Here is a 25,910-nt window from a genome sequence, read left to right on the forward strand (position 1 = left end):
ACATTTTGCCATCCATCTTATCCATATTTTGCAGTCCATCCTGTCATCCATGTTTCACCATTCATCCCATCAAACCTTATTTTACTATCCATATTTTGTCATCCATATTTCGATATTCATTCTGACATTCATACATCGCCCTCCATCCTGTCATCATATTTCACCATCCATCTCATCCATATTTTGCTATCCATCCTGTCATCCATATTTCACCATCCATCCCACCATCCATATTTTGCCATCCACCCTATCATTCATATTTCACTATCCATCCTGACATCCATACTTTGCCATTCATCCTATCATCCCTATTTCGCTATCCATCCTGTCATCCATATTTCACCATCCATCCTATCATTCATATTTTGTTATCCATCCTGACATCCATATTTTGCCATCCACCCCGTCATACTATTGTTTTCTGTAAAATCATATTTGTAATGGTTTTCCTTTGATTTGTATTTTTTTTGTCATTCATATGAGTTTTGTAGCACAGTTTTCAACGTCATTGGCTTGCAACCGAGGGACCCTGGTTTGATCCCCGGCTAGGATAGAGACGGTTGGGCACGTTTCCTTTTACCCGATGCCTCTGTAGACCTAGCAGTAAATAGGTACCCAGGAGTTAGGCAACTGTTGTGGGTTGTATCCTGGGGAAGGTCAGTAGTTGACCAAGGGAGGACCTTGATAAGCGTAAATATTGTACAGGCTTCCTGTCCTTGACAATGGGAAATTATATTCTTTATTATACTTTACTGTATTTAACTGTTCATAATGGTCATGTTTATTTCTTCCTGAAATTTGTTTAGATTGACTGAAACTCGAATATTTCTCTGTGCAATAACTTGACATGACTTACACCCTTATTTCTGTTAAATGTTTATTTCCTGTTTATAATACTGATATCCAACTTGCAACAATTTTGTTACTCAGGTAAATGCTTACTCTGGTCAGTCCATACTACCTCATTTCTGTTCTGGGCTACTCACTAGGTATTTTCCCTAGCTTAATGCTCAGTTCAATACTGGTTAATCTAGGCAACACCAGGTACCCATGTAACTATCATTGCCAACTAGGGACAAGGACTCTTGCAATTTTCCTTACTCAATATGAGGCAGGGAGCACATGGGGGGGATCTGAAATGAACCCATTACTGACACAAATATCCATAAATACAAAGAAAGGATTTCAAAAGAGCTGAACTCCCTCAGAAATGTTTTGGGGAAGTGCCAAACTATCAAAATAAAACTCCATCCATCCATTTAAATCCCAACAACTTCCTCCATCTACTACCTGATGGTAGTCTGTGCACAGGAATTTAACTAAATTTTTTACTATTCATTTATGTATTCTGTATATATTCACTTATCTGGTGAGGCTGGGCTCTGAGGATAGCCATGCTTCTGACTTTTCAGGATATATTTCCTCGGGGTAGTTATCCTGCAGCAACATTTGTTTGCTGCATTTTTGTTGCACCCATCCTTTCTGGTTTGTTTTCCTTGGATATTGTCTCTTGATCCCTTGGCTTTCCTTACCTCATAGAGAGCACTAGATTCTGGTCCTGGTTCCCAGTAAGTTTGTGTGGGTATCAAGCCCGGCATTATTTTCCAAGGTTTGGCAATGTCAGCACTTAAGTTCAAGGGGTTATTGATAGGTCTACCAGATAGGGCATTTTATTATATTCAATGCCTAATCTTTAGATTCCTGTGGTCCCCCACGTGGCCTGTGTGACTCCTGCTGGAGTTGGGAATCAGGGATGCTCACCCTTGTTCATCTTTCAGATGACAGATGTGGGCTGTGAGGTATTTAGTCCTGTTTTTCAGCTGCAACTTCTCCTTTTACTACTATTACACACATTTGACATGGGAAGGGGGAAATTTGATTGGACTTCTAGGTGGAAAGGGCTCCCCTATTGAGGCTTTGTTTGGAGTGCTGAAGCCCACCTCTGCCTTCACTTTTCCTTTCTGTGGAAAGCTGTGATGACTTAATTTGGGGATTTAGGGGACCTTTTTGAATAGCTATCCATTTCTTTCCCTTTTTATCCAGACTCTTGGGCACTTCTTTGGAGTTACCTCTGATCCTATCCTTTGCTATTTAGATTGTGGACTGTTTTAGGGTCTCTGGGGTGGTTTTGGGGCCGTTCTCAGCTTGGCATTTTGTCCAGCTTAGGATACAGGGAAGAGACACAGACCAAATGCCCAGTAGTGGTGGTGGTGGTGGTGTTAGGAACTTTATGACATTTGTTAATCTGCCATGCTAGAAACAATATCAGGAGAGCTAAAGACATGGAGAATGAATGCTGTAGCACCAGAAACTGCTGAAGTGAACAAGCAGCAACCTCCTACCTCCTGGTTTCTGGTGTAAGGAAACTAGCAAAAAAGCTTACTCACAAAATGAACTTTTCATTTACAGTGCACTCAAAGCTTTATTTATGACATCTCAATACTTTTGATTAATTGTTTAGTATATACATGTATTGTAAGTTATAGATGACTTTGCCAGATAATTTGTGTTTTGTTACACTTCATAAAGCGTAGTAAGTGCATTCGGCTCACAGCCAAAAGGTTCTAGGTTTGATTTCAATGGCAGGACTGAAGCATTTGGGCAATATTTATTTCACCCCAGATGCTTCTTTCACCAACAGCAGTAAATGGATATCAGCGAGCTAGGCAACTGTAAAGTATTGAAATGCAATGCAATTATCAAAATGTAAAGTACTGTACAGGCATTTATACCCTATCCACAGGTTGGGGCCCATGAGCTCTATCAGCTGTACCCTATTTTGTGGATATCTTTGACAGCTTTATGGAATATAAAAAGTTACAATAAAAACAAATGTTTTTACATGCCAAAATGACATTTTTTGGTCAATTTAAGAAGATTGCATGGTTGTAGAAGCAAGGAGAAGTGGTACTGGTTACTTTCTGAAGTGCTGGCTTCACTGGAATCCCAAAGAGAAGGCTTCATGCCTTAAATTAATCTGAACCAGGTTCACAGAATCTTGCCAGTTGACTGACAAAAGTCTTCATGTGTGGGTTGTACTGCATTATGCCCATTTCTGCTTACATGGGACTAGCAGGCCTTATAGACAATTTTGTAGCACACCCCATTCCCTGTGCCATCAAATGGAGGCAAACCTCGCCTAAATACTTACATTATAAATATTTTATCACACATACTGTACTATTAATTTATCTATTTATAAAATGTAATAAGTATTTAAAGTAATGTTGGCAGGGTTTAGTTTGTTACACCATGCTATATTCTGGTGGGTAAATCGAACAAAATAATGAAATGACCATCATCCTATCATCTCCAGGGCTTGCGCTGTCTGCCTGCATTTAGCCTGGCTGACTGGCTAATCAGTGTAACTGGGTTACTGGGCATGTCCAAGAGCCACAAACATTCTCCCAGGGACACCACTTACACCAAGTCTTGACACCCACATAGTGTTTTCCTTGATACATATTTGAAATAGCATACAGAACACATAGTGGGTTTACATTCGACATGAGAATATTGCTAACTTGGGCAGCATGTCAGTTGCATGGCATCATTGGTCATGCAGACATTTTTATAGTGCCCAATGCTATAAAAATGCAACATAGCACTGTTTGTATTACAGGAGACTCATTCATTTGCAAGATCAGCATTCAATCCACAATGGTCCAAGTGATTGGGCACCATTCTTTTACCCTGTCCTTATATCCCAAATTTTAGTTTGTCCTCATAATCCTTACAAATGCTATATAGTTACACTTGCTCGGCACTTTCTCCTGATAGTTAACTTACTTTACAAGGGATAACGGAAACGGTTCCTATAGGAGAAAAAAATCAAACACCAAAATGGGTACTTGGGAGACTGTCCATAAGAATAGGTGTTCATGTCAGTGATGCCCTTTTCCCCTTCTTCTGAATCTTATCATTTATGATATTGACCTCTAATGACTTTTTCTTTGCATAGCTGAGATAATGACACTTTACAAATACTGTACAGTATCTTGAATCACACTGTCTTTAAAGGCAACATTATGAACTGGAAGACTTATTCAGAAGTCCAGTAGTAATTGTATATAACTAGAAAAATAAATATTTTTTTTTGTAGTTGAGCATCATCCTGGCTTCATTGGACCATAATATGCACAGCGAGACTGAAAATCTGCTCTGGCACAGCAGATTTTTTCAAAACGTCTTTAAGATCATATTGGTGGTAGGGAGACACTGGATAGTTCATTCAATCCAGCCAAGAATGAACTCTAGAAAGTGCATTCAAATGTTCTAGGAAAGACTGCCATGTAACACCAACTGCTAGTTATGCTGCTACTTCCAGACTGCTGCCCAACCAATTGGGCTGGACAGTAGAGCGAGTCTCATTTCATGCAGCTCGGCATTCTGTTCCGACCATCCAAGTGTCGGAGCACCATTTCTTTCTCGCGTCCCATCCCAAATCCTTATCCTGATCCCTTCCAAGTGTTTTATAGTCTTGGGCTTGGCAAGACTATAAAACAAGCCCAAGACTATTTCCCCTGATTATCCCCTTTCCAGACTGCCAACAGGTAGCAGCACCATCACCTTGTCAGTATGGGGTAAGCAAAGGTCAAAATTCAGTTGAGTGATATGATTATTCCTTGAAACATTATTTCACTGTGCAGTGGGTTCATGCTATATCTGAATGTGCCCTGCCACCCTGGCCCTGTCTTTGTACTGTACTATGATCAGGGGGCAGAGGTCCTGCTGACCTGGTATTGGTTATATTTTTCATTTTCTATGTTTGTTCACCATGATAAAACAATGTGGAGCTTAGCTTGGCTTGGCTTGGCTTGGCTTGTCCTCAGGAAGCATTACATATTTTCAAAATACGACAGTCTTCTTGGCCAGCAAATTTTTACTTTCATAAACTTTACACTGGGCTGCATTTAGCTATAAATCTTTTGTCTTAGTTGCTTGCTTAGGAATTGCTGTCATATCTTTTCTAATCCAAATATCTTTTTCTAACCCAATTCTCCTTCAGTTGTTCTTCTGAAAGCTTTACTGTTTTAGTTACCTGAGCACCTCCAGATTGGTCTCTAGTTGTTACCAATACAGTATATCCAGAGTGAACTGGAACTCTTATCAGCATTCACAATGTAATCGAGCATGCACCCGGCAGTGCCAATTCAGTTCAGTCGCATGGCATAAATAATTATTTATAGATTAACCACGTTCTTGTGATTTCATTGTGCTTTCAGAGATTATTCTAAGGTCGGTTGAATACTTTCCAGTGTCTCCTTGCAGTCAGTGTGTGACCCAACACTTGGAAAAGATACCTGCTGCACCGATACAAATTATAAGCCTATCCTGGCTGTGCATAATCCAGTCTTGTAGAACAGTTGGCTTTGTTCTTGGCTCACAATCAGGGATCCCAAGATCAGGCTTGTTTCCTTTCACCTAATGCCTCTGTTCACCTAGCAGAAAATAGGTACCCAGGAGTTAGGCAATTGTTGTGAAATTGGATCCTGGGGAGGGTCAGTAGTTCGACCCCCTTGGGGGACCTTGATACAAGCCTATACACACATAGGCTTCCTGTCTTAGACAAAATGAATTGTTTATCACATGTACTCAAAACCTATTTTCTTCCAAAACCTGCCAATCCACTTGTCTGTTGTTCAGTTATACCTGGAGACATCAGCATAAGACAAAAGGAAACTGCAGAAGGCCTATTGGGTCATACAAGGCAGCTCTTGTTTATATCCACCCGAGTTCATTCATAAATACAGTATGTCTAACCTATGCTTGAAATAATCCAGTGATCCCATGTCTATTTATTCTTCCCTTCCTTATCATATATTGTATCATACTGTATTGTAAAAATAATTCCTACCCTGTTTTTACATTATTTATAAAAGTTTGTAAATATTGACCTTTAATCATTCGTTGAATAAACTTTACAAACCATTTAATCAGGGTATGAAATAACTTTCACTTGTTTCCTAAGTTTGCACTCATGTTCTGTACAGTAGTTAGGAAATATCAAATATTTTATGTAAAATGTAGCTCAAGTATTTTTTAAATGCTGTATTAAAATCTTAAACTATTTAAACAAGTTTATATTTTTCCTTATTGGATTATACTTCAGTAAATATTAAATATTTCATGTTTAATGTATGAAACATGATGTATTTCAATAGAAATTTATGGAGATTGAGTTTTGCATATAAATCCCTAGAATTACCAAGAATAAACATTTCTGTCTATTATTACCTAATAAAATAATAAACATTATATATAAACCATTAATAAGGCTAACAAGAGCATGTGGCACTATTATGACGACAAATATTTATTCAAAGAACTCATTACAACTCATCCTCCAAAAAAGATCGACACAAAAGCTACTATGGATGGAATTTATCTGAATTTACCCGAGGGCCATCATCCATTTCATGGCCATGATGGGGAACAGGAAGTCAATGGTTTGTCAAAGGTCCTTCCCCACTTTTTCAGCTGAATTTTGAATTGAAAGTACACAATATGGACTTGTACAAAATAGTTCACATTTTGTCTACAGTACAGTTTTGGAATACATGTACTAAAGGACATACCAAAAAAGTGTAACAGAGTAGACAAACATAACTAACCTATACTAAGCTTAAATAAGTAATCCTATGCCTAACACTCACAATCTTAGTGCTAATGTAGTATATATGTGCTATATTTTTAGTATGTACTAGGTTAGTTTAGTTTAGTTCATTTATTATGCATCCCATACTGTAGTAGTAGTAGGCAGTAATAGAAAGGGTTACAGAGGCACATAATGGGCTCAGGGAATGAACCCAACAATTCATTTAGCTAAGCCAGTTACAATTTTGATGAGCTAGTTACAAAATTCAATAAGTCGCCACATCATCAATAGGCTCGAGACTGACCACAAGTACAGTTTCTAATTTAAGCAACTGACATTTACTAGGCCTAGGAAAAGTTTGGTTTTGTTGTTGGCTTGTCTCAGACCCTTAACAAAGTTAACAGTACAAAATGTGAAATTTATTAGGGGCCCAACAGGTCTTATTTTCTAGTTTCATACATCTACTACAGTATTGATACAGGACTATAATTTTTGGACGACAGGTAAATATTAAGTACGAGCCCTGCATGTGCTGATGGGCCATCCAAACCGCTGCAAAATTCCATCACCATGCTAATCAATTAGTGATTGATGGGGTGGGGACGCGGGATCTAGATCTTTATACTCTTCCTCACAGCCATTCATACCAGATGTGCTAATTAACCCCTCTCACCATCAGAATTTTCATCATATTTCATCATATTGTGGATGAAATTGACTTCAACCTCTTCCGTCAAGTCATTCCACTTACCGACCACCTGTACATGGAACAAGAACTTTCTAACATCTCTTCAACAGGAGATGCTTTTTCACCCACATTGTTATAAACCCATATGGAACCGCCTACCCGCCGAAGCCGTAAATGCTGCCTGTTGAATTTCAAAATCAAACTGGAAAAGATTATCAAGGCAAATGGGGGGGGGGGTGCCTTCGACAAGCCGTCGGCTTCCTGTCCAAGTTGAGGCCTTTATAGTGTTAGTGGCCCTCAGGTAAACTGCATGTCAAGCTTCCAAAACTGCCTCCTTGTTCTACCTTTTTTTTTTTTTTATTTAAATAGGCTTCCTTTACCCACTTAACTTATTTTCTTCGATCTTATACAAAGTTATCCTATGATAAACTCCCTGGCTATCATATGATAACATACGATAGTTATCACACAGCTATGAATTATATCAGATGGGGATCTGATCTGGGGATCCACAACCTAAAGTTACCTTCAACCTCTAACTACTCAACAAAAGTCAGCAATTAGAACAATAATCTCCAGTCCGAGACAGCAATCAATCATCAATCAGATATACATATTCATATTGAAATCCGTGAATATGTTAAGTATCAAGTCGCTGCACATCCTCTCAAGTGTGCTCTGCACTGCAATGCTAATCCTGATCTTAAGCTCTTCTTAGAAGACTAACAGAACCCACGGATTTCCATTACATAAATTCTCTTTTGATATTCCAAATGTACAACTTAACCAAAGGAAAAACTGCAACTCATGGGGGGGGGGGGTCCCAAAATGCTGGATGACTTCTCCAATGAGATTAAAAATTGCATTTCTATCATCAGTTCATAAGAGAAAGTAAGAACTACCTTATTTACAAGTAATCAATTTTCCTCACCTTTTCCCATCTATGTCAACCTGTTAAAACAACTACTGTTTATATAATTATATCGTCTATAACTATTAATTATTTTCAAATCTGTCAATAATTCAAACTAAATTGTTACGCATCTTATTTAATGTCAAGTATTATCCTTCATTACACGTGTTCATTTTCCACGTGGCTGTGGGACAAGTTTAAGGCAATACCCGGCACTCACCTGAGACAAAGTTTCGGTTGGTCACTAACACTAGTGGCCTCGACGAGGACAGGAAGCCGGCGGCTTGTCGAAGGTCTCCCCATTTGCCTTGATGCAGCCTGTCCTCGTATATAGCGCGTCGCATTTTGACGTATTCTCTAAGGCCGAAAGCTGTCGTACAAGGAAATAGTAGCGGCGCGCGAAATTGACAATGTCTTGTTTTCTGCTAGTGTGTCCTCTGGTTGGTGTGGTTAGAGAGAGCAGTTTAGTACAACAGCTTTCTGGAATTGGGAACGTTGGCGAGAACGAGATGAGGCAGGAAAGTTGGCTAGTGAGGCAGGAAGGCGGACTAGTGAGGCAGGAAGGCGGACTAGTGAGGCAGGAAGGCGGACTAGTGAGGCAGGAAGGCGGGCTAGTGAGGCAGAAAAGTTGGCTAGTGAGGCAGGAAGGCGGGCTAGTGAAAAGGCAAGTGGAGCCCTGAGGTGACCCGAGCTGCCGTCTGGAGGTGCACTGACATACTGGCTGACTGGCGCGTGGTGTGTATGACGGCGGCCAAACTATATGCCACTTCCCGTTTCCCTTTTTGTCATCAAGATACCTGAATTTACGTAGTATGTCTTCCTTGGTCACTACTTTCTAGCGGTTTTACTCAGTTATGAGGTCAATTTTAGATCCCCATATTTCGTCTCTATGACCATACTCTGGTATTTATTATGCACGCCACATCCATCCTTGGAGTGGTGGTGTTAAGATTAAAAGCAAATAACTAGTTCAGGGAGTGAACATCAATTTTCATTTAGATAAGAAAGTTATAGCAGTGACGAACTCTATCTACAGATCGAGTTTGTTAAGAATTACATGATCAGTATATTCAAGTTTTGGTTAGCTTGGCTTTATTAACATAAAAGGCTACACCACATATTAATGGCTTAAGAAACTGAACCTAAATGTACTTTAGGATAGGCTATTTACATTTGTGATACAAGTGTTAGTTATAAGTTTTATTGCCTCAAACTTGGTATGGTTACAAGGGTATTGATTTAATTATATTGCTATATATAATACTAAGATTTCTGGTAATATCATCCCGGATAGAATACATAGACATTTTTATAACAGTGATAGAGTTGTCTTTAAACTGTTTGGATTTTGTGCACTCAGTTATATAGTGTGTGAATAATTTTACTGAGAACGTTTTAATTTTTGTCAGCTCTACTACTGCAGGTAATGAACTCACAGAATTCACCTTAAACCTGGGCTATGTTTAGGACTGAAGTCTACTTCCTGGTTGATCAGTATACTGTGATGGTGGTCTTGACCCTTTCAGAGGTTGATAGGCCTTAAGTGTAACACCAAATCAAAGTGATAATCAACCTGCTAAAGAGCATATGTTTTGGGTACCTCTGAATCCATTATTGATTATTTTATTATATACTGTATATGTGCTTTACTTCAGACAATCATGTCACTGTGATGTTTTTAAGAGTTGAGTGCAATCAGTCACTAACAATTAATGTAAACTCTAGATATACATATTCGTTTGATTGCAAGGAGTATGACAAACTCTACCATCTGAAGAACAGAAGCTTAAGTGTTTATATATAAAGAGTAGAAGCCATCTCTCATTGTCAGGAAAAGATGCTCTTAAGGCTGCACATTGCAGTAGTGTAGGAAATGATAAGTATAAATTGAGAGATACTGTACATGAACTAGCTCTTCCAGTCACAATGTTTCTTCCAGAACTCTTTCTTCTCCAATATTGATATTTGTAGCCTCTGTGTGGTAATGCCTATTTATAGTGTCTGTTAAGAACCAGCCTGGAGTGGATTTTCTAAGAAATGAGAATGGAACCTATCCAAGGTTCCACACTTCCACTCAATCCCCTGCCACACTTTCATAATCACGAGGACATTTGCAAGACGGTTTGGATTCACTGCATGTTTGTCTGAAAGATTTACGGGCTATTAATGCCCGTGCCACCTCTTGGGTGGCTTAATCTTCATCAATCAATCGTGTGGAAGATATTCAGGCTTTTATTGAAATAAATTGTTGTATGACAACTTTTAACTTAGGTAATGGCCTATGTTGTGATTCAATTTTAAGGTTCACATACGATGTTAGCAACAATTACAAAAGCATTGCAAATTGTGACAAAAATACTCACCATCTCTTTAGTAGTGTAATGCAGATAACTTATCATGATTGGTCAGTAGAGACTAGATGGAGTCCTTGGTGGCAGAGTGGTAACATTCGCCCCGTAAACGATTTAGGGGGATGAGTGTATAGTGTTCCAGGGAAAACTAGTGGGGAAGGCTTGCCATGAGCATTGGGAAGGAAAAGCTCTAAGCCTGCTAACAGGTGAAAAAGTTTTTTGTCCTATACCAACCTGTGTAAAAAAAAATCTTTACAGGCTGACAGGCTGACTAGGCAAGCTGTCTTTGGAAGCTCAAAATTGAACAATCCTAATCTTGCCCACCTCCACTACTTTTTACTTGTTTTTACAATGTATTCATAAGTGGGCAGCCTCGCCATCTGAGATTGTCAAATCATTTATATTAAATACTTTCACAGTGCTCACACATCCTGAGTGCAGTATATGTTTGTGCATTTATTGCTAAAGCTAGAACACAGTTTGTGGACAACTTCTAGAACTATATTGTCATTAAGTGTAAAGAAGTGCTTCCAAACTTTTTTTGGGACTCGACTGTTTCCTAACAGTCAAAAGACCTGTGACTGCCACACTTTCATAATTTAAATAATTTTCCTCCAACATTTTTAAGATTTGTGGTCCTATTTTCTAAAACTCTGAAAAACCTACAATCCCCTGCCACACTTTCATAATTGATAAAACTGCCTGCTCAAGCAGCCCGTCCTCCAAAAATGGGGTGGTAAATGTAAGGAGACAAATAAGTGCAATTATGTACTATTCATAGCAGTTAGGAATTGTACTTATTTTCACTTAGTATTAAATCGTACTGTCAAATATAGTGAATATTTGAGTTTACCCCAAAAACTGAAAAGAAAACCACAACCTCACCTAACCGTCTTAGTTTTTGAAGATAATAATTTTATTGCTTCTTAATTACAATTAGTACTTAACCTATAGCTATATTGATATTACAGTTTTATAAAACTAATAAAGCAAAACTAAAATATATCAATAAATTGTAAAATAACTCAGGATATTTTAAAATTTTGTATAAAATCTATATTGTTTAATAAACCAGAATTTTTTTTTTTTTATATTTAAAACTTGTGTAATACAAATTAAAATTGAAAATTTTAATCTAAAATTCTGTGTGTCTTAACAGAAAACGAGGGGAATTAAATCGGGGGAGGGAGTTGGGTAAATGTAACAGCCCCATAAGTGCAATTATGCACTGGTTATGACAGTTAGAAACAGCAAGATATTCACCATTTGCTAATTCTCAATGATTTAGATACACTAGTACAGTACTGTACTTGGAATTTAGGTTCCACAACCCACCATAAAACATTTTGTGACCTACCAGTTTGTTTGGTGTAAAAGGATATATTAAAAATGTCATAATACAAACAAAATATTTTATTAATTCTGTACAAATGATGTGGATTGGTAGCAGTTATTATCCTCATAGAGAAAATAAATTCTTGCTGCTAAATCAGCAATATTTTAAATATAATTTACAATTTAGGTTTCAAAACTCATTAACAGCATGAAGGAAATAGTCATCAATACTCTAAGATTATTTATATCTGCAGCTTTTACATAATTTGTTAGCAGAATCCAATGAATATTACGAACTCATCCAATTCTGCCCTAATTAAATTTGAATTATAAAATGTTTGCAATAATAAATAAATTATATTTTCTTTGATAAAATACCAAATTGGAGCACTAATCTGCAGCTAAAGCTACTTTAATGCCATTGGAGTATTATTTTGTGTTGCAAGATACATGAACAATATACTCATATATAAACTAAATTTAAAATATAACTTGTCAATTAAGCAAGGGTATCTTGTAAATTACAATGCATTGTAAAAGAAAGGGAAAAGGCAGAATCAGTAATAATTTAGGGCCATGGTAAATGACTTAAAGAACTGAAACATACGGATTATATGATGACATTGCAAGAAAATTTGAAAGAGTGACTTGAGATCAACAATTGCATAATGCTCAAGAAATAAAGTGCAGATTGGAAAATCATTGCAATATTTTACTATCAAAGACAAAACTTGCTAAAAAGTGCTGGCTTATCATAAAACGTATGAAAAATTATGTAATAAGTAAAATAAATAACTGGTAATACCTTTCATTCCAAAAGGAACTTGAAAAATAGTTTAAACGAGATTGTTCCACTAACTGGATATTGCAAGGTAGATTTTCTCTGCTTTATGGAAGATAATGGAATTTGATGGAAAGGCTCATTATTGAGAGTACCAGAACTATATTAAGGATGAACCTTTTACAAATACACTCATTGACCTGCATTGTGTAGTCAGTTGCACATGTTGAGACACATGACCAGATGCATCGTATTACTCCACAATGATAAAAGGAGAATCATCAGTGAAAAATGCTATTGAACAATTTTTTATTATTATTCATACTTCGTTATATATAAAAATTATGTAATATATCAATATTTAATCATGAAAATATACAAATACATTGGAAATTAAAATACAGCTCAGGATATCTATCACGTTTCCCCTGTACAATAAGCACGACTAGTTTGTTTTACCCAACCCATCAAAATCCCTAAACCCTCCCTACCTAGTAAATATATATATCCCACTTAACATATCCCACCCCACCCCATCCTGGCTGCATGATGCTCATTAACAGTAATATTGTGCCTGGATTGAGACTCCGAATCACACACCTGGGATTAACTATATAAAATTAAAACCACACTGCATCTCGTGTACACCTTGTATTCTTTTAATTTACCTACATACAGAAAGTAATCATATTGATACAACATACTTTTGAACAATTTTTGTTAAATACTCAGTAAAATTATGATTAAACATAATTTTCTTTAATTGACATCAGAATTTCTTTCATCAAATTTATTTGGTTGAATTTGGCCATTATTAACTTAAACCATATACACAAGGAGTATATCAAAATATAGACCTGGATGCAACTCATACGTACCATTACAAACCAGACTGCTCTGACACAAACATTCCACATTTTAATGTACTTTATAAAAAAAATAACATTTAATATTTTCCAAGTTAGCATTATGCTTCCCAGAGCAACTAACAAGTACTGTAATGAAAATGATAAATATGTATGGATGATTGTAAGAATGTAAACATCCTTGCAACTGAATATGAACAGTGTGAAACCCATTGTATGATAATGAATGCATAGGAGAACTAACTCTCTCACAGCCAAAAATGATTTGAAAATTTATGAGTATATCATCTACATTTATAAATTATACTCTCAATGATTCTTAAAATATATGAATAACTTTGCTGAGTAATCATTTATTACCAATTACTATACTTGATTATTGTGATCCCTTACGATCACACGTTGCCCATCCTCTAACTAGACTTGTGAGAGAGAAATTCAACTCTGTATGAGAGCAAGGGCATCTGTAGGCAACCTCAACATTTTCATAAACATCTGTGCTCAAAAGATATATCACAATGAAGTTATTATTCATTACCACAATCCCCTAAAAACAGTGAACTCCATAATTATTACAGGAAATTGCAGAATAAAATTCACATGTAAAGAGTATTTATGCTAGATAGTAACTGAATAGTATCCAGTACTTACGGTAAAAAAAAAAAAAAAAGATAGTCCTTCGTTATGGAATGATATTTACTCCAACAATAAATAAAAAAAAAGTTACATATTTTGGAAGGTAGTAGATAAAGTGCCTGGAAAAAGTTCAATGCATGATGTCATTCCCTAAAGGAGGAGTAACTCTTGGAGGAAACAAGGCAACAAAGGATGTCTTTGGCAGTGCCATGCAAAACTTGTCAGTTACTCTCAGATAAATAACTTCAATGTATCTGCATTTCCGAAAAAAATTACTGAAAATATTTTTACCAATACAATTGCACACAGGATAGATTTTAACTTTTATAAGCAATTATGTAGTCATTCAAAATATTTAATTAATTAAATAATTCAAAAATCACTGTTTTAATGAGACAGTGAAGATTGTACATTAAAGTGGTGTAATGAAAAGGCTAAGGCTGCCAATAATTGTGAAACTTGGTAATGATGGCAGCACAGGGGACTCTCCTTACCAACACCAAGTCCTGTGACCATACTCCTCTTGCAGATTTTAAGCATCACAAAGAATCAATGTATTGGAGACAGACTGGCATCTAATAATACTGTATTTCTATTAAACAAAAATATATCTTAATGTGCACAGACACATGCATATTGTGCAGCAGGACCCACACAGTGATTCCATACCACTGGCATCCAACATAAAAATCCTAATTAATGCTGCAAGAATGGACCTTGGAGAAGCCACACTTGGGTACAAGAGGAGCTGGGATTGGGAGTGAATGTCCCCAGCTGAGTATCACAGTAGCAGGGAAGTGATTTATAAGAAGGCAATCCTAAATATAAGCATGAGTAGGGCTGATATCCCAGCTGTTAGAGGTACGGTGACCACCCATGCTATCACAATGTTCCTGTTGACAAAAGATGTAAAATTAGTATCATTAATAACATATTTCTATATTACAGACAAATTCACGGTATAATTTTAGTGGATAATTGATTTAATAAAATTTAAAGTACACAGCAGTATTATAATTAAAAAAAGATTTCTTGATTAAAGTTTAGCAATTAGATAAATAAATTCCATGATTTAATTTGAAGATTTCTTGGAAATTAAGAATTATAAAATTAATGTACTAAAATAGACTATTAAATTAACTACATACTGTATTTCCAAAGTGATACACTATTATAACTCAAAAAAGTGCCCTTTGTCTTACCTAAAAAGTTTCCAATCAACACCCTGACGAGAAGACTTGGCCCAGCCGACGAAGACAACAGATCCAACCTTGCAGTGAGTCGTGGAAATAGGGAGACCAATTTTTGAAGCAAACAACACAGTAAAGGCAGATCCTATCTCAATAGTAAAGCCAGAAGATGCAGTCACTTTGGTCAAATCTTCACCAATAGTTTGGATGACACGACGGCCCCATACCCACAGGCCCACAGAGATACCCAGCTGCAAATAAAAGTTAATTATGCTCATTAGTGAATTATCCATTTAATTTATGATTGACCTAGGTGTTTTCTAACATCATTTCATGCATTGACTGCACAGTAATCTTCATGCAATTTATTTTAAGAAAACAGCAATATAAAACAATATACAGTACAGTAAACAATTAATATTTACAGATACTGTACATGAAAAAGTGAGCCACACTTACCCCACCAAATAAGAGAATGTAGATAGGTGTAGGAGAGGACTGTGCTACAGAACCCTCTGTGTAGATTGCCCACAGAGCTATCAAAGGACCGATAGCATTACTAACATCATTTCCACCATGAGCAAAGGAGCCAAATGTAGCTGTAAGAATTTGAAGGAAAGAGAAGAGACTCTTCACCTCAATTCTGTCAGCATCAACATCCTTCTTGTCAGCAAGTTCCTCCATTGAGATCACTTTCACTTGATTGGTACTCACAAGAGGTACTTGGCTGCTGTTGTTGGTAACACCTGTGAAAAACAAAATATAATAAATGTGTAATACACCTATACAGTAATGTGATTGAAAATTACACAGCAATGTGTGAAAATGTACTTATTTATACAATGAAACTAATATTGATTTTAACTATTGATTTTAACTATTAATGTTTTCATAAAGTAGATTACATAACAAATTTACTCTATTTGAATTTAATTTTCTTCTGGCATGCTCAATAACTAAAAGAAAGTTTTAGGCTTGTGTTCTTACCTAAAGAGTTGGATGAAGGGGAGGTGGTATCAAGTCCACTACCAAGAAGATTAGATTTATTTTCTGCAGGTATGTATCCATTGACCTCAGTGGTACTGTTGAATGTGTAGGTTGTGGGGGAGATGCCTTTCTCAATCACAGAGATGTCCTGGTTCGGAGGTGAGGGTGAACGCGAATTATCTGTAACAAAATATAACAAAATTAATTGTAGTATAGCCATATTGAAATTGTGTACACATCAAAATTATGAATAAACATTTTCAGTTCTGCATTGCAAAAGATAATGTTTGAATATATGCATATAAAATATTTTATATATATATGATATATATATATCATACATATTGTATGATATATATATCATACAAATGTACTGTAATAAACAAACGCACACATAACTTGCAATGAAAAGGTGAGAGCAAAGATGCAACACTACAAATTTACCTACAAGATAAAAATGTAATCCCATAAGGTAAGTTAAGTAGGATGTCATGTTATGAAAAACACAGAACAAGTCACTCATCATGTTGACCCTTTTGCTATGTGATGCAATTTATTCAATACCATTTACACAAAGAAATAGCTATCACTCTTATTTTTCATATGCAGGTTCAATATAAAAATGAACGCATGACTAAAGGTATATAAAAATTCTTAATTTTCTTAAGACATCTGAATGGAGTTATTATATATTTCATGTTCAGTAAGTACTTAGTACTGGTACTTTTAATGTTTGTGAGTAAGTTATTTACTATATGCTGTTTGCTGGCAACTGTGGTAGTTATGAAAACAAGTATGTATTTAAATGGTTTGTAACCGATTTTAACATTTCAAAGATGTGACAATTTTTTAAACTACATCAAAGAAGCAAAAGGGTTAGAACAATGCCACTCACCCAGAGATGTAAATGTTTTCAGCAAAAAGTTAAGAAATCAAAATAAACTAAAATGTCTGTTAGTATAAATTATATATACACTGTATGAATGTTATTGTGATTATAGTGTGTGACATCACTGATGGACAACAGCGTGTTAATCATTCTCAATACATTTCCAACTAATCTAAATATACTAAAAGAAACTGATAAAGTTTAGATAATTTCCGATCAAAATATTGATTATTATTATACTGAGCTCTGAATGAAGTTTCAAACAAAATTACATACACTTGCAATAAAAGGATTCCATATAGCACATAGCTCAAATTAGTAGTACATGTACTAATATGTACTGTACTAGGAATATAATGCCCACAAATTTTGATTCAGCAAATGGCAAACACCCTAACCCTTGCACTGTACAATATGTCAGCTAAAAACTATCATTTATGCAAGTCTTAAAATGTTCACAACAAAGGCATATGATGAGTTTCTTCTTTACAAATGAGTTTAAAAATGTGGAAAACGGAAATATAAATAGCTATAAGAATTTTGTATACAACTTCGATATGCAGAATTTCATATGGCTGCCAATGACTCTGCTAATTACTTTTACAAGTAGTTAGACTTGTAGACTGCGATGTTAATTAGACCTTAAACTTGCAATGATTCCGAGGATCTACATTCTCATGGCCTGGTCTGTGGCCAGGCCCAGCAGATAACAGGTAACAGGACTCTGTAGAATCTTACTCTCCCCAATATGTTTTGTTGGTGGCCTAATGAACAACAGTTCCACCCATTTTTGCTAAATTACAATCTTCCAAGGCCCACTATACTGCAATTATATTTAAATACAAGAATAGTACTATACTTATGAATGATAAATTTCTGGAATAGTATAGTGGACTTTGAATTCTGTGATAGATAAGCTAATATGTAAAATTCTTCACAACTATTTTAAGTACTGATTTGTTTGTACTTAAGCATAGAGATAGCTGAGGCTGACATATTTGGGAAAAGTTTTGCATATAGTATTTTCAGTAATGAATACTGCTATAGTAATCAATATAAAAATTCACCACAAAACTGCAATTTAATATCAAGAATTTAATGTAATATCAAAATAAATTTAGATAATTTCTAACAGTATTATATACTGTAACACTGTATATAATACATATACTGTAATTACATATACTGTAATCTAACAGTATTATTACAGTATTATATATTTCTGAAGTACCGAGTAGTGCTAATAATGCAAAATGTATGCATATATGATAAGAAATTAAACCTGGGAATGTTTCCGATAAGAATTGAGATAATTACACACCTCAAATGTCCCAAGTAGACAAAAGACAAACAAGGGCATAAATAGCAAGTTCAAAAGCAAGTTTCTGTTCAAAACAAATCATAACACTGGGATATATATGCCTTTACCTTCATTATATAATAGTTCAACCATTTCTAAGTTATCTGAAAAAACATTAAATGAATTCAAGATTAACATATATCAAGACCAACAAATCTTGATAAATCAGGCTTGGAGATCCCAAAGTATCAATATATATGGTATTATGTATGATATACATAACCAATACATAAGGTATTGGTACCTTACTTATTACCTCACCCTCTCTACCATTGACAACACGAGTGCCACAGGGCAGCATCTAGGGACCTCTATTTCTTATACAGTATACATCAATGATTTGCCAAATGTTTCTAACATTCTTAAACCTATTCTATTTGCTGACGATACTACCTTCATCTATTCTGACCCCAACCCCCACACACTAAATAATAATGTCAACAATGAATTAAAAAAAAAAAAGTCCACGCATGAATGTCAACCAACAAACTTACACTAAACATAGAAAAGACCTATTACATTCTATTTGGTAGTAAATCATCAAATCAGATTCAACTTCAGATATACAATGTTTACATTACCAATAAAAATGAGAGAAAGTTTCTCGCCCTATAGATAGACAAGAGATTGAACTTCAGCGCCCACCTACAACACACAGCCAAAAAAGTCTCAAAAACAGTCGGTATGCAGGCGATGAGTGACAATAACGTGGCTAAAGTATGATGACCAGACCACACACTAGAACGTGAAGGGACGACGATATTTCGGTCCGTCCTGGACCATTCTCAAGTCGAAACGTCGTCGTCCCTTCACATTCTAGTATGTGGTCTGGTCAACAACAGTCGGTATATATTATGGTCCCCACTCTGCTCTACTCTCATTATACTATGCACTAATCTATACCCTATTTTACAAACGGTATCTGGCCATAGAGCTTAACCACTCCAAATTACCTCAAACCTATTATCGCTTGGCAAAAATCTGCTATCAGAACTATAACAAACTCTGTCTTCAAACACACAGCCCTCGATTTAAGTCTCCGAACATGCTAAACATACACTCACTCCACACATTCTCATGTGCTATCTACATTACAAAACCTTGATAGGTAATAGAGCGCCACACCAGAAATAAATATCCATTTAATATCCCCATTCGGACTAAATCTGTGCAAACACTCCATGCAAATAAAAGTGCCTAACCTTTGGAACTCACTTTCTGATGAATTAAAAATTGTCCAACCCATCCCCTGTTCAAAAGTAAAACCAAAAAGTACCTAATTTCATCCTCATAGTTTCCTACCTTGTGCTTCAAACTCTCACTGTATCTTGTACTGCCCCACTTCCCCATTATTAGTACTTAAAGACACATATCCTTACCAGTGTAATCACCTCTGTCAACTTATATTGTAGTTATTTGTTGATATAAAAACCTTGCTACAATGTACAATTTCATCTTGCCTGATATGTTAGATTAAGGATCTGCCCGAAATGCTATGCGTGTTAGTGGCTTTGCATGAATGTAAAAACAGCAATCCTATGTAATCTCACTAACCCATTTTATGTTCTTGCAAATAAATTATTATTATTATTTATTATTATAATGCCAACCCAGACATCTCAAAAGTGTATTTATCAGCAATACTAAATATCAAAGATATTTTTTAAGTCATCAGTTTATGATAATAGCAGTTTAGATACACTTGCTGTAATACCAGTACTGTACAAGAGAGTATAATCCAGGGAAGAAATGCAGCATACCATATTGCTGCAACCTAAGCTAAGACTTTGGTAATGACATGTAATTATAGTCATAGATGCCATATTATTACTGGAGTTTCAGAGCTAAGAATACAAGAAAGTTCCTTGTAATTTGTTTTTATAAGCGTGAACATGTTCTGAACTGGGACAGGCTGTTGTTCAATGCTGTTCCTTGTAATGCTGCATTTAAATAGCTGCTTGTCATGCTATACAGTATTTAAATATCTATTAGAGAAGGCATATTTAATTTAGTCATATAAGAAGCAGAGTTAAAAATTGTACTGTACTGTAAAACACAAATTTATGAACTAATTGAAATTACTATAACAGTATATTTAATATTTTCCTCGTTATTGGAGTTGATAGCACAATTAGTTGCTGTTTGTGTTTAATCAGTTTGATATCACTACAGACTTAATTTTGTATAATTACCAGTCATCAAACTTTAATGAAGCTAACAGTGTTAAGCATAATTATCATTTTCTTTATGAAATTGCTCATTCATGTCATCTTTCTTGAAACAAATGATATTTGGATAAAAACAGCCATTTTGTTGCATCACAATGCAACAAAATATGACTTTTTTTTCCTTTGTAATAGCTGGGTTAGGTTAGGTTTTACAAATGTTCCCATTGCACTCATTTGCAAATAAATGCAGTAGTGAAGTGCAAACAGTAATCACACAAACAACAAGAGTAGACGATTACTTAATAGAAAATATTTAAAGCCAGCTTAGTAGAAAAGAGAAAGATTTCCACAAGCCATAACGAATCTTACAGGGAAATTCCCCTCCAGTGGATATTTAAGTAATAAGCAGTAACAAGCTCTAGTGCAAAATAAAAGAAGTGCCACACATTCATAAATTTTTCTGCGTTTTAACTAGATTATTTGGAAATGGACTAAACAAATAAATTTATAACTGTTCAGTCTACAGCATAAGAAAATCCTAATACGAACAGTTAAAAATTTATCAGCATGCTGTCTATCTACAATATGAATTTAAGGGAAATAATTCTGTATAACTAGTATATTATACTAGTTTTCAAATACAAATCTGGAAAATACTGTAAAAAATTTGATTTTACAGATATTTTCTGAATTCTGTATACACTTACCAGCAGAGTCGAAAGTGAACTTGACTTCATTCTCCTGTTTGGTGGCTGCAATGTCAAGTTGGGCTGTTTGGGTGTGGGGAAATGCCAATCAATCATGAGGTAGTTGGTTTGTTTGTGGATAAAATTATAATTTTGTATAGCAACATGTATTGCTTTATAAATTTTAAAAAGATCATGACAAAAAAATGGGGAACACTGATTTGATCATGTCTAATATAATTTTTCTTATACTTATGTCAAAATAGCAATTGCAAGTTTTGGGTTGGATTGGTTAAACAACACTATATTAGTAAACTAGACCTACAGGGGCTGATATTTAATCATCAAAATGATTAAATATCAAATTTTATGCAGTTCTGAATCCAAATTATTCTCAAGCATTTCATGCCAGTAAAAAATGCATAATTTTAAACTATGCAATACTACAGCTTTACTTGCTTGAAGTCACTAAAGCACTACAGTCATCAATCCGACACTGAGCAGAAATACTTGCATAGATAATGGAAACTTACCATTAATAGCCTTCCGTTGACGTGGGACAACTACTAGCTGAACAACGAGAATGGTGAGGATGCCCACACCCAGGGATATCACAATGGCACCCCACCATGGGATCACATCAAACTTCAACACTAGAAGTAAAAATCAAGATCAATTTCATTAACATTACACTATTCAGTAATAGTGCATGATTATTACTATGATTTTATGAGATATGTTAGCTTTAAGTCTCAACAAAATTTAATGCAGATATTATATAGTTTAGTATTTATCATAGATTACAGTTTAAGTTGAAATATGGACTGTATTGTATTGTATTGTATATGCTTACTTGAGGGTCCATCATGGACAATTGAGAAGACATTGACGAGAAGAGTGAAGCCGTAGATGAAGGGGAGAGCACGGAGACCTGGCTCGAGTGGCTTTTCTTTCTTCAAAATGAAGTGGTTGATTCCCAAATAAATGACGCCAGACATGATACCAGAAAGAACAGGGGATACGAACCATGATGCAACTGTAAAAAATAACAAACATACAGTATATTTACATGAAAAATTTTAAGAGCAAACTCCACTACAGTAGTTCAAATTCTTTACTGCTTGACATACTGTATATATTTCCTTGGTTAAAGTACTGTACTGTATAGTTAGCTTCAGGTAAATAAAATTGCATATTAAACTGCTTCCTGATTTTTAAACAATGTTTTAAGCTGGAAACTGGTAATAAGACAAGCCAAGTTTTATGATAGATGAAAACTAATTACAGAATATGTTTTTTGTGTTAATTATTCAGAGTAACTGTAGTGGCTGTTTAAATAATCAGAAAGATGCCATCATGTTATAGTATTAATTTATATTTATTCTCTCAACTAGCTTTGTTTGACTTATGATCACTTTCCAGGCATATGCTTTGCTGTGACCACATGACCAATTCTCATACTAGACATTTAGTCAAATTGATCACTGGCCACAATATTCAACCCTCATATTTTGATAAAAGGTTATAAATAATGCAACCTCTGAGTGTATCTTTAAACATTGGGTATATTGACTCTGGAAAGGTAAAACATGAATGGATATATAACTAATTACATAGCTATCCCAAGTGACATCATAAATTAGCATATGAAATCTTAATGAGAATAAATTCACCATGGCCATTTATTATTTACGGAATGTCTACATGAGATAGAAAATGAGATAGCGTTGAAATAATTAATGTTTACAAGATATCCAGGCAATTAAGTCACCCCAATCTCTGATTGACATGATTAGTCATATTCATGGATTATAGGTTACTAATAACCTTTGATGTTACTCCAAAAATTACAGGTACTAGACTGCTATTATGCAATAGTGCCATCTAGTGTTTTAAGAATGAGGTTTTTATTCTCATGTGTTAAATTTTGTTGGCTACATCTTGTCTGCATATTTTGGGTATAATGTGTGCCCATATAAAGTACCAGTAGCTATATAGAAGGTTTGTGCAATCTATATGTGTCTCATCAGTTAATGTTATAATAATGCAATACTCAACTAACTAGATCCTAGTATCAATATTCGTTAATAGGTACAGTACAGTAATAATAAGTTTTTCTTTGAACATATCTGATAGTGGAGTCATTGTGAACACAAACTGTCAGGCATGCCAAGCCAAACCTATAAGCCAATGTTGTGACAGGATACAGTGGATGACGTGTATATTACTTGTTTAACCAGCTTAGCACACCTGCCTAACAGGTTTCCTGCTTCCAAAACAAAAAATGTGACATGCAAATAAAATCTTAACAAAAATCTGTTAGGAAGCAGCAGTGAAGGCAGCAATCATCCGGGAATCATGCAGGGTGCTATACTTTCCAGTAATTATAGTCATGACAGTTAATTTGCAATTGAAGGACCCACAGGATTCAATGCCTGGTTCTAAATTTCAACATTAAATTCAAGTGAATAAGGTACTGAACAATTTAAAGTTTCAGTGCCAGACTTAAAGGCTAAAATTTTTCAACCTACTGTTTACTTTACAGGGCGTTTACATGTTCTTCAGTGAATCAATTATTTAAAAATAACTGACACTACCAGAGACCTCTGATGGGCAGCCTGAGTTACAGAATGTGCGCAACCAAAAATAGGAAGAACCAGCAAGAGCCAGTAGTGTGTGTGAAGTGTGCCAGCAGACCAGCCCACGCTTTACCCAGCACAACAGTACTGTACTCTTAGCACACACAACCTTTCTTATGACATGCTATTTGAGTACAGTATAGTGAGCAGATATAATAATACTGGCTTATTGTTTTGCCTTGGTAATTATTTAACGAGGAAGCATCATCTCCAATACAGTACAAAATTAATTTTTATTTTGAATTTCATTATAGTTTCAAGCAAACTAGTGTATTGCATGGCATAGGACAATAATCATGCAAAGATTATTCAATTAATTTGTATAAATTACACATTATGAATTTATGCTCTGAACGTGTAAATGTGTGACGAAATGATGGAGACTGGCTTAGCATACAAAATTCCACACAGGGTGCTGCCAATTCCTTTTCTGATGTTCTAATTTATGCAAGTGGCAAATTTGATACTTTAACACAAAGGAACTGATAATACGGTACCTTAATTATACTGTATACCCATACACAACATATAGGATTTAATTAAAAGAAGAAAAACCTATCACGATAACACAATGCTGACCATAATTGCTCAGTTACAGTACAGTATTAATAACCCATTCTGAAGCCTTAGATAAAATGACAAATTCCTATCTAATAATCAGTGTATGAAAAACCTTTCATATATGTACAGTATACACAAAATATGCTGTGTTTAGCATGCTACTTACCAATTTTGCCAAAAGTTCCCCAGTTGACGCCCTGGAACCCACGAGCACAGAGAGAGAAGCCAACGGTGGCTCCAACGATAGTGTGGGTGCCGGATATGGGTAGCTTGAAGAAGGTTGCCACTAGGTTCCACATTGCACTACCCCCTGTTGGAAATGGACATCATTTGTAATTAACTGTTCCTGACTGATGCCAGCATGTCAAGAATGGTTTATTCCAGATATCAACTCAAATAGTTCACAGATTTAACTAAAGCCCACCTATTAACAATGCTACTAAAAAAATCATATATTTGTAAATCATTATGAAACTTCAAGTACATGGGGTACCTGGCTGCACCAGTCTCTTTCCCTTCCCAAACTTCTCCTCTCATTTATTTTATTTTATTTATTTATGCATATACAAGAATGTACATAAGGAATGTGAGGATACAAATATGGTAATTACAGTCTTGTAAAGCCACTAGCACGCGCAGCGTTTCGGGCAGAAAACTCATCTCTCCCTCTCCTTCGTCTCTTTCCCTATCCCCCACGCTCCCACTCTACCTTTCTTCCTTCACATTCCCTCCCACTCCCCCTTTTCACACGTCTAGCCCTTTCTTTACCCCTCTAACTACTCTCCAGCTTTCTCTTCCTCCCCTTCTCCATCTTTTTCTCCCTCTATCTACCCTCTTTCTCTCTATATATTTCTTTCCTTCTATCTCTCTCTCCCTCCTTCCAACCTCCAACAGAGGTTGTAACAGAGGAAAGCGTTATACGACTAAGAGTGCTGGGAAAGGACACCACGAGTGTAGCTCTCATCCTGTAATTACACTTAGGTAAACACACTCACACAGACAGACAGAGAGATTGAGTTTATTGTTTTTATTTATTATTATTATTATTTTAATGTACATGCCCTAATATGCCAGTTAAAGTGTGTGGAAGAACTTACCTAGAGCTGCGAGAGAACCCAACATGAGCTCCTTCTCGGTGTTGTTATAGAGAGAGACATCCAGGATACCTTTACGCACCGTATCGGAGACCTTATAACCTGCAACATCAAACACAATATTAAATTGGGTCACGAACCACAGGTTTGACTGTCTATAAAATTATT

At 35.6% G+C, this 25,910-nt stretch overlaps 1 protein-coding gene across 4 annotated transcripts in view; it reads right to left on the minus strand.

The window, feature by feature from the left end:
* Positions 1–11,948: 11,948 nt before the first annotated feature.
* The window catches only part of NaPi-III (Na[+]-dependent inorganic phosphate cotransporter type III), a 61,239-nt gene continuing 47,277 nt past the window's right edge, over positions 11,949–25,910 (minus strand). For 3 of the 4 annotated variants that reach the window (XM_045749717.2, XM_069302086.1, XM_045749711.2), the window contains 9 exons: positions 25,746–25,844; positions 24,815–24,958; positions 22,302–22,484; positions 21,982–22,101; positions 21,470–21,532; positions 16,346–16,525; positions 15,818–16,104; positions 15,371–15,609; positions 11,949–15,061 (listed from right to left, as the gene is read on the minus strand). In XM_045749717.2, the coding sequence (XP_045605673.1) occupies positions 14,971–15,061; positions 15,371–15,609; positions 15,818–16,104; positions 16,346–16,525; positions 21,470–21,532; positions 21,982–22,101; positions 22,302–22,484; positions 24,815–24,958; positions 25,746–25,844 (1,406 nt within the window). In that variant the 3' untranslated portion in view covers positions 11,949–14,970. The remainder of the gene's footprint in view (positions 15,062–15,370; positions 15,610–15,817; positions 16,105–16,345; positions 16,526–21,469; positions 21,533–21,981; positions 22,102–22,301; positions 22,485–24,814; positions 24,959–25,745; positions 25,845–25,910) is intronic. The other variant, XM_045749712.2, reaches the window with a different exon arrangement.

Source organism: Procambarus clarkii, chromosome 47 (assembly GCF_040958095.1).
Source record: "Procambarus clarkii isolate CNS0578487 chromosome 47, FALCON_Pclarkii_2.0, whole genome shotgun sequence".
Taxonomy (NCBI): domain Eukaryota; kingdom Metazoa; phylum Arthropoda; class Malacostraca; order Decapoda; family Cambaridae; genus Procambarus; species Procambarus clarkii.